This window comes from Hipposideros armiger, unplaced genomic scaffold (genome assembly GCF_001890085.2).
Source record: "Hipposideros armiger isolate ML-2016 unplaced genomic scaffold, ASM189008v1 scaffold_109, whole genome shotgun sequence".
Lineage (NCBI taxonomy): Eukaryota > Metazoa > Chordata > Mammalia > Chiroptera > Hipposideridae > Hipposideros > Hipposideros armiger.
Genome location: NW_017731459.1, coordinates 598,351 through 612,358, shown reverse-complemented (window position 1 = coordinate 612,358; position 14,008 = coordinate 598,351). Strand labels below are relative to the sequence as shown.

Sequence of the window (14,008 nt, the reverse complement as noted above, 5' to 3'; positions counted from 1 at the left end):
ATGGAGGGGTCCTCTGCTCGCTTCCACTTGGCTACTGTTGTTATCAACAACAGCTGCCCTTTATCGAGCACTTGCCTCTTACGGGTTATCTCACAGCTAGGTGAGGGGGCAGCAGACGGGCAGAGCTAGAGTGTATACTCGATTCTGCCCCCGGCTTCCTTCGGTCGTTGATGTTCGCGTGAGGCTGAGAGGGCACAGGAGGCACCAACAGAGACCCAGCAGGGCGGGGGGGGAGCACGCAGCTGCAGGGAGGGCTAGGGTCGCGGGCGCCCAGGGCGGGGTGGGGAGGTCCGGCAGCCAGAGGCGCCTGGCCGGTCTCCCGGTTGCCTCCGCGCCGGGGAGGTGCGTGGGGGGCTCGCGGCCCGCAGGGGGCGCTGCCGCGCCGTCCCGCCGCCTCGGCTACCCGCCCCGCGGGCGCGCCTCTCCGCAGTCCAGAGCCGCCCGGCCCGGGACCCGCTCGCTGCGAGCGCGCAGACTTCGCCGCCGGCCTGAGGACGCCGCCCGCTCCGGGCGCCCCTGCTGCTCGCCTCCCGCGCCCGCTCGGCCTGCGGCCCCCGGCCCGGCATCCCGCCCGCATCCGAGCGCACGGCTCCCGCTGCCGGGAGCTTGCCGGCCGTCGGTGGACCCCGCGGCCCCGCCGCCTGCGGGCTCGGCGCCCTGCTCGCGGGGCACGGAGAGGGCGGTGGCCGGCTGGGGATGGGCGGCACGGCGGCGCGGAGGGGCGCCGGGGGGCTCCGCGCGTTGCTCCTGGCTCTGGTGGCCGCGGGGACTCCCGCGGGCGCCTACAACCTGGACTCGCAGCGCCCCGTGCGCTTCCAGGGTCCCGCCGGGTCCTTCTTCGGCTACGCGGTGCTGGAGCATTTCCACGACAACACGCGCTGGTGAGTGTCCTCGCGGCCCCCTGCCCCGCTCCTGGCCGCCGCCCCTGCCCCAGACCCCCGGCCGCCGCCGCCTTTCCGGCCTCTTCCACGCCGCCAGCCCGAGGGGGCGATTTAAAGGTCTCGGCTGCGCTCAGCCAGGCGGAGGAGGAAAGGCGGGGAGCAGGGAGGACTTCCCGGGTGGCGCCCCGAGCTGGAGGGGGCCGGGCCGGGCGCTTCCCCGGGGTCCCAGCCCGCAGTGTGCGGGGAGAACCGTCCTCAGCCTCCCAGCCAGAGTCGGCTTCACTCGCTGGGTCGCCAAGTAACTTGGCTCCTCCGGCCCCGAGGTGCCGCCGCCGGCCCGGCTAGCATCCCGAGCGCCGCAGGGCCCGGGGAGAAGGGGAACTTGAGATGCAGAATCCGCAGTTTCAGGAACTCTTGGTGACATCCCACCCGCCTCTCCCGGGCTGAAAGTCTTGCCCGCGCCGCTGCGCCCAGAAAGTACAGTAACCCTGGGATGTGAGGGGAATAGAATAAATAGGCTGTGTGTACGATTGGTGGTGGCGGTCAGGATGGGGTTCCCCCTGGGGGGGAGGCTGGGGGAGGGAATGGGGTCCCCAGAAGCCGAGTGTCTGGGAATCCCAAGGGGCACATATGAGCCCAGAGGCCCCCGCCTCCCTTACAAGGACCTCTGTGGAAGCCAGCTGAGAGGGTCTGGGATGCAGCAGTGAAGGATGGTCCAGAACCCCAAGTCACAAGGCTAGCGGGGTTGGTGGGTGACTTCTGGGACAGCCTGGGCCTCATTTCACATGGGTCATCTGACCTGGAGACAAACACCAACAATCTTAGGGATGTAGTTCTGTGGAAGTCAAGGAGCCCAGTTGCCCCTTGAGTGTCCCTGGAAGAGCCTCCAGGTTAAGTGTCCCCCTGAAGCGCTCTCCCTGGTTAAGCACCATCAGCTAAGGGGCGCGGAGCCTGAGTGCTTAGCCCCAGAGGAGAAGTACTGAGGAGAGGTTGGTCCCTCCTGACCCTTTTCCCTGGTCAAGAGGGGGATGAAACAGCCACACAAGGGTCACTTCTTCATCCAAGAGAGTTAGGTCCATAAATAGTTCTTCCTATTCAAGATCATGCCCCACGGGAGATCCAGGTGACATTTATTGTGTGGTCACCAGTGTGAACATCCTTAGGGGTTGCCGGCTGGAAGGGCAAGATCAGTGATGCCTGTGCTCTCGGCATGTAGTTCTGTGGGAGAGTCACTGCTCTGAGTTGGACAGAGGCTGACAGAAAAGGGTGGGCTTGTAGATCAAGTCCTCACGAATTCCTAGAAAAGTGGGAACTCAGTGACCAGCCAGCCCGTTAACAATCATGATGTTTAAAGAGCTGCCTCCAAAAGAACCAGTTTTCAAAGTCCTTGTGTACTTCTGTCTGATTTCACGTCTCCCTTTCCACCATCTACCCCCTGTAGAATTTAAGGTCAGACTGTCTTTCCCTGCACTTGCCAACTACCCCTTTTAAAGCAAAGCAGGCTGAATGCCTATTCCGCGTCCTCCCCTGCGCTGAGTCCACTGGGGGCTTTGGATGTGGTTGAGAATGCAGCCTGGGCAGAGGCAGTGGAGAACACATCCCAGAATCCCACTCTGGGCTCCTGGACTGTGTGACCTTGGCACAAAGCAGATGGGGAGAGCTGTCAAAAATAGAAGGGCTTCTCTGTGCAGGGGGGTGGGGGGGCTCCTGAGAAGAGGCAGGCACCGGCTCTGGGGATTGTGTGGGGTCTGCAGCTGCACAGGCTCCTGTGCGCTGAGCTTTTGAAGCTCTCTCTCCAGCTGCTCGGCTCCAAGGAGGTGCCAGGACTCACTCACCTGGATGTGGATGGACCGCAGGTCAAAGCTGCCCTAGCTGGGGAACAATTGGGAGAAGCTGCGATCAGATCTGTCATGGGGAAAGCGTTGAGCCTGCTTTGTTTTCAAAAGGGGATGAGGAAAAGCTGAGTAATGGGACTACGTTTGACAAGTTCAAGAAAAGATGGTCTGGCTCTCAGCTCTGCACCCGGGTGCATGGCAGAGAGGACATGGAACTGGGCAGTAATATACTGGTGCCTGGCCTTGGTGTCAGTGGAGCTGTGGGAATCCATCTTCAGCCAGGCTGCTGGTCTCAAAGATGCCCTCTCTGCTTCCGATACTGAGCACACGGCCCTTTCTATTGGAATGCTTGTCCCTATAGTTTTTCAGGTACCAACCAACCTCAACTGAAATCTTTTCTAAGCAATCCCGCAACGCCCCCCCCCCCAGACATTGCCTTAATTTGATCTTAGTTTGGCTTATCTCCTTGATTTCTGTCTTCCTGCTGCTTTTTCCAAGCACTTGCCTCCCCATTCTTTCTTTTTCCCTCCTCTCCCTTCCCCTCAGTATTCTTTGTCTTAGACCTTGAATGCTATTCTCTGCTGATTATGCAGCCCAGTCATGGTAAGCTGTGGCCTTTGAAGCAAGAAACTTCCAGCATCTCCTCCTTTCATTTTCTTTTTCTTTTCTCTTGAGGCTGGACTTACCATGGGGTTAGTGAAACTCCCACCAAAGGCCCTCACTTATCCAGGCCCCTCCTAAGGCCCTGAGCCGCATTTTATACTCTGTATACTTATAATTCAGTATTAATTTTCTTAAAGGCAGCCACCCTAAACCTATAAAATTCAGGCCCTGAGGAATTTGTATCGACCCAAGGTCTCTACTTTAAACTTCAGCTCTGCGGTTGGTTGATTGACTTAGTGACTGATTATTGGTTTCTTCCTACCAGCCAGTCCCTGGCCCTGGGTCTTTTAGCCCTGCTTGAGGGACAGGTAGGTCATTTCCAATTATTCACGATGATAAACAAACAACACCAGGGGTAAACATCCCTGTAACTAAAGCTTTGAGGACATCCTTAATTACTTCCTCCAAATAAATTCCTGGGCTTAGAATTGCTAGGTCAGCGAGGAAGGAAATTTGAAGGCATTTTCTATGCATTTCCAAAGTGCTAGGGAAGCTAAAGTGTGTACTTGAGTGAAACGCATTAACGTGGCCACTGGAGTGGTGGAATAATTTGCCAAAGGGCTGCTCCAGTGCAATGGACAAGCATAGCAACCTGCATGAGGGCGACTTAAAAAGATCACAGTCAAAATGAGTGAGGGGGTTAAGTGATAGGCATGACAGGGAAAAGTAATATATTGAAACTTTGAAAGGAAAAGAAAGCAAATGTTAACTTGCAGTTTCTTCTTGAAATTGTTCCTTAGCTTCTTAATTCGATATTAGTGGTTTAATATGCTTCATGCTAATTAAACACCTTTCTACAGGTGAAAGGATTTGTTGTACGTAGGGTAAGCGAGGGAGAAGAACGTGCTGGAGGGGCAGGGATAGAGGTCAGCCACCAAGTTCCGTGTGGGCTCTTTAGGTGCAGAGCTGAGGGCTCTTGGTGTCGGGGGACCTCAGGCGCCCATCACAAAGCACGTGCCCTGTCAGTAGAACCAGCACCACTACTTGAATCCTATAATTGAGCATCCCTGTCAGTTCTTTTTTAAACCAAAATGGTCACTGATCAGAAGGTCCTAGCTCTCTGTATAAAGGGTGGGAGTGACCTTGCTTTCCCGAGCCCTGGGGACTGAGTCCAGCTTCCGCAGTCATAGTTTACTGCAAACAGAGCCTGAGACCCCATCTCTTTCCAAGTGTTTGGCTTGAATGGTCCCTCTGTTGCCATGCAGTGGGAGTTGTCCCCATGGCCAGTTGGACCATGGGCAGTGTTACAGTTGTTATAAGTATCAATGTGGATGTATATATGCAAGTGACTCAGTATCCTCTTTTGCAATGACACCCAAAGGGTGTCTGCCTGCCCAGGGACAGCTTCCTCTCCTAGTCCTCCCCCATCTCTGGGTCTTCTTGCACCATTTGAACAACAGCAGTAGGTGCCAGGGAACATGGACAAAGCCGATTTCTGTCCCCTTCCCTTGGACGTGGACCGGGTCCTCAGCTGCAGGGCAGACAACTGTAACACCCTGTGATATAAATAAACGCAGCCCGGCTGGCGTCCAGCCCCCAGAGTGGGCTTCTTTCACACCCCTCCCGTCTTCTCTGCCCCAGATGCCCTGGAGTCCCAGGTGGCTGGGTGTCCTGGCTTCCTTTCTGGCAATGTGCTTCCTGCCCCATCCCCTGGGCCACATCAAGACGATTACGCTCAGGCACAGAGCAAGTGCTTGGAAATGGAAGACGAGCCGCCTTTTTGCTTTGTGAAGGTTGTCAGAGCATCATTCAGTGGGGAATAGCAGGCAACTCAGAACCAAGGAGAACATAACATCTTCACTTGGCACTGAGGTTGAGAATGAAAAGAACAAGGTAGGCAGGCCTGCTGCTCTGCCAGTACCGTTGCCACTAGCCAATGGCTATTAGAAGTAAAATTAGTTACCACCAAGTAAAATTAAGAGTTCAGTTCCTCAGCCGTACAAGCCACACGTCAAGTGCTCAATGGCCACATGTGGCTGGTAACTACTGTTTTGGATAGCACACAACGAGAACATTTTCATCATCGCAGAATTGGACAGTACTCCTTTAGAGCAATGAGTTAAGTCTTAGAGGGATAGGCAAAGATCAAAAGGGAATGCGTATAAAGAAAATAAAAGTCAACCCTTGGCATAGTTGACTCTTAACACTGAAACGGAGGTGCTTAATTCTAAAAATGAAGAGTGGGCAGAGCCAGAGAGGTTGAATTTAATTTTTTTCATTCATCAAATATTGGAGTGCCTGCTCTGTTCTAAGGGGTAGGGAATTCAAGAATGAAAAATCCCCTCACAGGTCTGATGGGTGAGAGGATTGTGGGGTTCTGGTCTTGCATCTCAGGCAACGTATAAGATATGGGCTCTGATGGGGGAGAGGCTGGTTCTCGGGCAGGCACAGGTGGTTCCCGGGGCAGAGGAGAGAGCCCTGTGAGGGTAAAACCTGTAGAAGGGACCCTGAGATCCTGGGCCTTGCTGTCCTCCCCCGTCTATGTGAGTAGAAACCTAAAAACGGCATGGCAGCTGCCTTCTCATAACCTCTGTGGTGGATGTCTTTGCTGAGTTCTTCGGTCCCATGCCGTCTCTCAGGCGGGGGTGTAAGCCCCACTTCCCCATGTTGATTTTCTGGAAGTAGCATTTTCATCTTTTGTTCCTGGTTCTTACTGGCACCACAGAGGCTGCTTTCTCAAGCTCTCAGGAAGGAACAGCATGTATATGGAACCCAAGTTCTAAGTGGACCCAGAAAGCATCTCGTGGTGTTTCCGGGGAGTGTCCCTGAATATTAGCTGAATAGACTGGCAAGGGTGCTGTTTCCTGAGCTAGTGCTGAACTCTGGGGCAGAGGCAGCTGTGTTGCCCAAGGGAGACCCTTCCAGGGCAAGACGACAGACTCTTTTCAGCCAGTCACTAACAGCCCTGAGTGTGAGGGTGTGAAGGGCCGGCCTTCAGCCAGCTCTGATTCCCCTGTGACTTGCTGCTGGAAACTTGTCTCCTTCTGATAACTCCTATTGTGATTTGTCCGGGGAAATTGTTATCACATTTATTAAAAGCAGCCGTGGTGTTCTCAAAAATCATTTGTTTTCAAGAGAGTGGCATGTAAGAAATCAAAATGAATGATTCTATCATAGTATTTGGACATCTACAAGAGGTCAAGTACTTTCACAGGCATAACAGTCTTTAGTCGAGTCTTTGTGACAATCTGGTGAGTGGTTTCCAGTATGCCAGTCGGAGAGCTGAGGCTTGCAGAGTTACATCCGTTGTCCAAGGTCAACCCAGCCTCAGTGATCAATGCACATTGACTGCGGACTTGAGTCACTTTGTGTCCTCTGGGAAGCAGATGCTAAGACGGAGATAAAAGTGCAGGAGCATTATTGGTGAGCGGCCCGGGGTGGGTAAGGCCTGTGAAGGAACAAGGGCGAGGAAATAGGACTGGGCAGGGAGAGCCTCAGACTGTGATGCAGATCTGCTTCAAGTCTCAGCCAACTCAACGGGGACACCCTGCCACCACTACCATCATCAATCATTGCCTGCAGCTGCCTGGGAGGAACTGGCCTCAGCTTTATTGCTGTGACAGTCCTGAAGGGGCTGCAGCTGGGGGCTGTCAGCTGATCAGTCCCCTTGCTGCTGAGCTGCATGAGGGGACGTACCTCCGTGGCTGCCCTGCAGCCCATCACGTGGGAATGGCTGTGTGAGGAAGGTAGGAGACGTGTTCCTCAGCCATCATGTGTGGCTGGGGATCGTCTGTACCTTTGCTCATCCCACTGTATCAGCACGGGGAGTATTAGGGTTCTGAGCCGTTAGAATTGGCCCTGGAGGAGACGCCAGCACATTCTCACTGCCAACTGACCTCAGGAAAGTCCCAGGTGAGGGATGGAGGAGGAGAACTCCACCTTAACCTTGAGCTGTGGAGCAGTTGGATGAGCTGTCAATTAGACCTCAACCCGGGTACCTTGTGAACCACAAATTCTTAAGCCCAGTGGATTTGGTGACTACCAAATAAAGCAGAATACAATGTTTTATTATGACATTCCTTTTTGCCAGAGGAAGTGAAAGTGCATCTGAGATTGGGAAAAATCTAGAATCTTTGAAACCGCAGGTTCACTTGGTCCCCAATTTCTGGTTTTTGGGGGAGAACAAAAAGGGCTTGTGAGTTTAAATTTGTAGCAGTAGCAACAGTAGCACAGCAATGCCCTCACTGTGTACTTCACACGCATCCAGTACCGTTCTATGTGCTTTATGTGTATTAGCCAGCATATCAGCTGGCTATCATTTTGGCCCCATTCACAAAGGGGAAAACTGAGGCAGAGCCCGGGTAACATGGCGAGAGAGGGGCAGAGCTGGGGCTTGTGACGTTGCTTCTCAAGAAGTCAAGAGTCTGACTTTGGGGCTTCAAGGCGCCCAAGCCTCTGATTTGTAAGGTTCTGTCCTGCCTGCTCTGCCGTATACATTTTGGAATTACAGTGGTGGTAGCTTCCCGGTGACACCTTTTGGGGATGCTTATTCATGACCCACTGGCTAACCTGTGGGGGCGGGTCCTGGGTTGCTTTGCAGAGATGCTTGATCACTGAGAAAACGAGATTCTTCCAGGGCCATTTGTGGTGTCTGCTCTCACACCAAGTCTGTCTGATGTTAAGACAGAAGTGTCCTAGGAAAGTTGAAGCATTCTGGAGTATTCCATCCATCCATCCTAAGCTCCCCGAGCACCTTTTGTTACCATCCCTCCATCTGCTCCGTTGAGCCCTTTGGGTTCCCAAGGCTTAAGAAACTGTTTGGAGCGTGGATGGGGAAGGTAGCCATGGCACCAGTGTTGAGGATTCACCCCTGGACTTGTCACATAATTAAAGAAGCCCACACAGAGTCAGACTTTCTGCACCAGTGGCCAACAATATGCGAGCGAGGATGATTCGTGTTCCCCAGAATCTGAACATAAAAAACAGCCTGAAACTTATTTCCTCCATCTCAGCTCATCCCATGGTGTGTTTAAGCCCAAGTGGCCTCCCCCACCCCGTCCCTACTCTCTGGTGTTAAAATGCTGCAGTGTGCACAACCCCCGGAGCAAAGCTGGTATTTTGCAGGACGTGCCAAAAGGCAGGATGGCAGAGGGTCTGGGCACCTGTTCTCCACCAGGACGGGTCCCCGAGAGTGGCTGCTCCAGACCCAGGGGGGTGGGGTTCTTCCTGGCTCTGCTTTCATGTGGTCCCTAGTCCCCAGCAACAACCAAATCTGTGGTTTCAGTGCACAAAAGCGGGGCTGCCAAGAAGGTGGGCTCCAATGGCAGCTCTGCTCCCACCTGACTTAGCCCCCATTTAGGGGCTGTGTGACCTTGGCAGGTTATTCCAGCTGTTGGAGCCCAGTTTCTTCCTCTTTCAAAGAGTAATACGAGTTTCTTCATCATGTCAAGGCATTAAATGAGATGTCTGCAAAACAGCACATAGTAAACCCTTGATAAATACTCGTCGTTATGTCTATTGTTACTCTCATCTGACTTTTGAAACGAATGGCCTTCTTCATCCTGACTTTTGATGCTAAATGAGTTTGCTTTCAGTACATTTGTTGATTCATTTGTTTATCAAAATTTGAGTGTTGATACTCAATATAGAAATGAATGAGATAGTCTCACATAAGACACACTCTTCATTATGTGTGTGTGGTCTCTAAAATTTTGGCCATATTTTACATACATTTGCATTTTTGTGTATCATTTATATCCTGTCTCCTCCCGAAAAGGATCTCAGATGGTTGCTTTAATTGGAGACAAGTGGGATTGTCAATCCTAGAATTATTTTTTTAATTTTTTGGGGGAATTAGGGAAGGGGAACAGCCAAGTTGTTGTCCTTCAATCTTAGTTGTGGAGGGCACAGCTAGCTCAGCTCCAAGTCCAGTTGCGCCGCTCAACTCAAGGTGCTGGTTCAATTAGTTGCGGGTGGACGTAGCCACCATGCCATGCGGAAGTCGAACTGGCAGCCTTGTTGTTAAGAGCACTCACTCTATCCACTGAGCCATCCCGGCAGCAGTTCAGTTCAAAGTGCCGAGTTCAGTCTTTAGTTGCGGGTGGGTGTAGCCCACAATCTTGAACAGGCAACCTTGTTGTTAGGAGCACGTGCTCTCACCAGCTGGGCCATCCTGCCACCTGTTGGCAGCTCAGCTCGGGCACAGCTCACTGGTCCATGTGGGAATCGAACCAGTGACCCTGTTGCTCAGAGCTCTCACTCTTGAGCCAGCTCTTAACCAACTGAGCCACTCAGCCGGCACACAATCCTCGAATTTTGCATGCCTCTTCCTTCTCCTGAGCAGATGAGAGGCCACCCTGTTACGGGGAGCACTGGCTCCCATCCCAGCCTCCAGATAAATCTAGGAGATACGTCTATAGTTCCAAGGTGGGGTGATGGTGAGAATTTTAGGGAAAATAAAAGTATTGATCTGGTTTTCTCGGAGAAGAAAATTATCACAAGAAACCAATAGGAAGATGTCAAGGCTTTGACTCAGGTCTCCTGGATTTTAATGTTTACTTGATGCTCTCAGGTGGGGAAGGACAACGTTAGCCCTTTTGCCGTACTTCCTTCTTCAGCTGCCTCCTCTTGGTACATTTGCCGAGCCCCGAGCCCCTGGCCGGGGAAGCAGCCTCAGAGGCCCCTTCACACCCTGACAGGGCGACCGGGGGGGCTGATGCCTCTCCAAGGTGGGACCCTGCCCGTGCCTCTGCTCTTTCCCATTTTGAGCATGGAACTCCGCTTATTTCATTCTCTAAATCAGCATTTTCTGGGATGCACTGTACCCCTTTCCCTCCATTTATTTACTCCAACCTGGGGTTCCCAGAGTAATTTTTTGCCTGCCTTTTATGAGAACCTCCTATGTGCCAGAAAAACTATGCTCACAGTCACCCTGATGCTGTGGGGGCTGCTGCTACAGAGGCACAGAACCCAGGTCCAAGGTTACCCAGCAAATAGATTGCAGAGTTGTGATTTGAACCCAGATGGGCCTGACTTAATGTTGCTCTGGCTGTTCTTGGGGTCAGCCATACTGCCCTCCCCTCCCCCATCCCATCAAGCCCCTGTGCAAGGTATCAGGTTCCTCGGGAGGAAGAAAAGGTGTCCTGATGCTTCTTTTGGGAGCATTTCTGTCTGCTCCTGGCCTTGGCAGATGAAAGATCCTACCCCATTCTCAAAAGTCAGGCCATCCTGGGTGCATGGCTCCCCCAAACACTTTGCCATTTCCTTTTGTGCCTCATCACTGCCCTGGGAGGGGGCCCTGCATTGGTTATCTTTTTTTTCTTTGTTTTTTTGTTTGTTTGTTTGTTTGTTTTTAATTGGGGAATTGGTGGAGAGGAACAGTGTTGGGGAATTGGGGAGGGGTACCAGCCAAGTTGTTGTTCTTCAATCTTAGTTGTGGAGGGCGCCTGTCGCCATCTGGCTGCTTGTCAGCAACTCGTGGCCTCTAAGCTCAAGGTGCTGTGTTACAATCTCAGTTGCAGGTGGGCGTAGCCACCATCCCATGCAGGAGTTGAACCAGCGGCCTTGTTAAGAGCACACGCTCTATCCACTGAGCTATCCGGGCGGCAGCTCAGCTCAAGGTGCCAAGTTCAGTCTTAGTAGTGGGCGGGCGTAGCCCACCATCCAACAGGTGGTCTTGTTGTTAGGAGCACGTGCTCTCACCAGCTGAGCCATCCTGCCACCTGTTGGCAGCTCAGCTGCAGCTCAGCTTGGTTGCAGCATCACTGGCCTATGTAGGAATTGAACTGGCCCCCCTGTTGCTCAGATCTCGCGCTCTTAAGCTAACTCTTAACGAACTGAGCCACTCGGCTGGCCCTGGTTATCTTTGTTTTAGAGGTAAGGGAGAGCCTGGGGACTTATCCAAGGTCACACAGCTGGCGAGGAGCTGGCAGACTCTTCCTTCAGCATATCAGGGCCCTGAGACCTTGTGGTCCTGGCTGGCAATGAGATTCCTTTATGGGAAGGAAAGGCGATTGGGTAGGTAGAGGAGCAGTAGCAACGGTTCTCAGCTACAGAGGTAGATTATTGGGTTGGACCCAGGAGCAACTGGTACCATGGCCTCGTTGTCTTCAAGGGTGGAATGCCCTAGCTTGATGATGTATCTGTTTTCTATTATCGCAGTATTGCTGTGTAACAAACTACCCTAAACTCAGTGGCTTAAACCAACCATCATTTATTAACTCATGATGCTGTGGTTAGCAGTTTAGGCTGGGTTCAGCTGGGCGGTACTTGTGTTCTCAGCTGGACTCTTTTATGCACCTGCTGTCTGCTTCCCGGTTGGCTGGCTGGCTGGCTGGTCTAGGATGGTTTCAGCTGGGATGGCAGCCTGGGTTTGTATACATGGTAGCTGAGCAGGGCACCAAGAGGGCAATCAGAAGTATGCTTGGTCTCTTGAAGCCTAGGCTGGGAAGTCAAGCCATGCTCCTTCTATCACATTCTGTTGGCCAGTGCAAGTTACAGGGCCAGCCCACATTCAAGAGGTGGGGAAACAGACTCCATCTTTTGATGGAAGAAGCTGCCAAGTCGCATTGAAAAGGGCATGGGTACAGGAAGGTGGAGAATTGTGGCTCCTTTTGCTATCTGCTACTAGTGGTGAAAGTGCACTAGCCATCCCTGGATGTCTGTGATGGTCTGAATGAATCCCTGCCTGGCACACCAGAAAAGAGACTGGGGTTCTAAGGATCCGTGAGCTCCTGGGGGGGTGCCACTAAGACGTGGAATGGGGATGAGTTGGTGGCAGGGTTTTTAGCCTACTTCCCAGCATTCTAACATTTCTTTGAATAGCTACTTTGAACAACATGCGAGGTGCTTTCTAAACATTATCTTATTTAAACCTTACAAGAATGCTTATTAATACATTTTTACTCCTATTTTACAGAAGAAGAAAACTGAGGTTCAGAGTGGTTAAGAAACTTGTTTGAGGTCACACAGCTTATCATTGGTAGAGGCAGAATCTAAACCCTGTGTTACCCCTGTGCTTCACCTCCCTGAGTAACTTGCCCTTGAAGTATAGAATTCAGGAGGTACTACTATTATAGTTTAAAATGTTTAAAAGCAGTTACTATTCACTGCTTAACTACCTGGAGCCCCAGTTTCCCCAAATGTAGAAAGAGGTGCCTCTGAGGCCTTTCTGGTTCCACATCATCATTTGGCAAGCACTGGCCCTGGGAGCCTCCTCCCTCTGGGAGTGAGTGGTTTGTTGTGGTCGGAGGTGGCTTTCCCTGTGCTCAAGTCTTGGCTATTTTTGCCCATTGAGGGATGTGGAGTGATTCCTGGGGTTTCTGCGCCATGCGGCGAACACAGTGAATTCCACTCCCGTAACTGACACGTGGGTCCCTGGGGAAGCTTTGGCTTTGGGATCAAATGCATGAAAGCAAACGTAATGGGTTTAAGGTTTGGAATCCCCAGTTGCTGTCCTGGGTCTGGCTGCAGTTTCCCCTGTGGAATCAGTGCTGTGGCATTTGTGGGGAAGGAGGGAGCCTTTGAGATGCTGTCAGTTCTGAGCCTTCCCCAGGGAGGCAGCTGTGGCTCAGCCTTTCTCTGCCCCTTGCTCTCCAGTCTCCAGGGAATTGACCTGCAGTGTGCCTCAAGGTGTGAGGGATGCGCTCAGAACTGGATGGGAGGCTGGGCTGGAGCCTTTGTCGCCAGCTAGACCACACATACAGGTCAAGCAAGGGAGTGACTGTGTTGGAAAAATGGAGGGCATCTCAACCGCCACAAAGGGGAGTTTGGGGGACTGGAAAGAGCACGCCCCTGGACACCGACGCCCTGGGTTCAGATCCGTCTCTGCCGCTACACCAGTAGTGTAACCCGCCATCTCTGAATAAAATGCATACAAGGAGCTGCCAGACAGGATTTCCTTGAGCAAGAAATCAGACAACGCATGAGCATAACTTGTGCCGGCAGATGAACAGATGGCCTCACATGTCCAAACAGGTGCAGAAACTACTCATGAAGAGAGGCGAACCCCTGGGCAAAACCACGCCAGCAAGGTAAATGTTTTAGAAAAGCCAGAAGGTGATGGAAATTCAGCCTAGTGGGGAGGAGAGAGCCTTCTTTCTCTTCCAAACCCCAGTCTGTTCTTCAGCATGAGGAAGCTTCCACATCAAAACTAACCTGGGAGCCACCCATGGAGCCTCACGCAGGCTTTTTCAGGCAGGTCACCTGTGTCACTGGAGCGGGCACTTGGACCCTGTTGGTTCCCTTTTCTTCCTTCTGGCTGGTGTAGGGCGGACAGAATAGGGGAGTGGGCCCTGCACTCAGCTGCCAAGGTATGTGCCACAGCTGGCATCTCATACACTTTGTGGGCTCCACCAAGTCCCATGACCTCCGGCCATCTGCTTCTTCATCTGTAAAATGGGAATATTGGTGCCTCCTGGAGGGTTGCTGTGAAGATTCAATGCAATTCCATCCACCAGGAGCCTAGTCCAGCACCTGCACCTCGCCCAGCACCTGCACCTCGCTCTGCACCTCCACACTCCAAGTGCCCGATACATGCTGGTTTTCCTTGTAATTAGAACTCGAGAGCTCCGAGTTAATGAGAGGACTCTCAAATGTCTTTGAGGTTTGAGTGTTTCTTTCACGGGGGATGAGATAGGAGAGCCTCGCGTCTCCAGGGCTATCAGCTCATACGGGCTCCAAGTTAACATG

General features: G+C 52.6%; 1 protein-coding gene across 1 annotated transcript in view; it reads left to right on the top strand.

Moving 5' to 3' along the window:
- The first annotated feature begins 401 nt into the window (after window positions 1-401).
- ITGA9 (integrin subunit alpha 9) overlaps window positions 402-14,008 on the top strand; it is a 330,870-nt gene continuing 317,263 nt past the window's right edge. Inside the window, exon 1 of the mRNA XM_019647245.1 lies at window positions 402-881. Within this exon, the coding sequence (XP_019502790.1) occupies window positions 697-881 (185 nt within the window). The 5' untranslated portion in view covers window positions 402-696. The remainder of the gene's footprint in view (window positions 882-14,008) is intronic.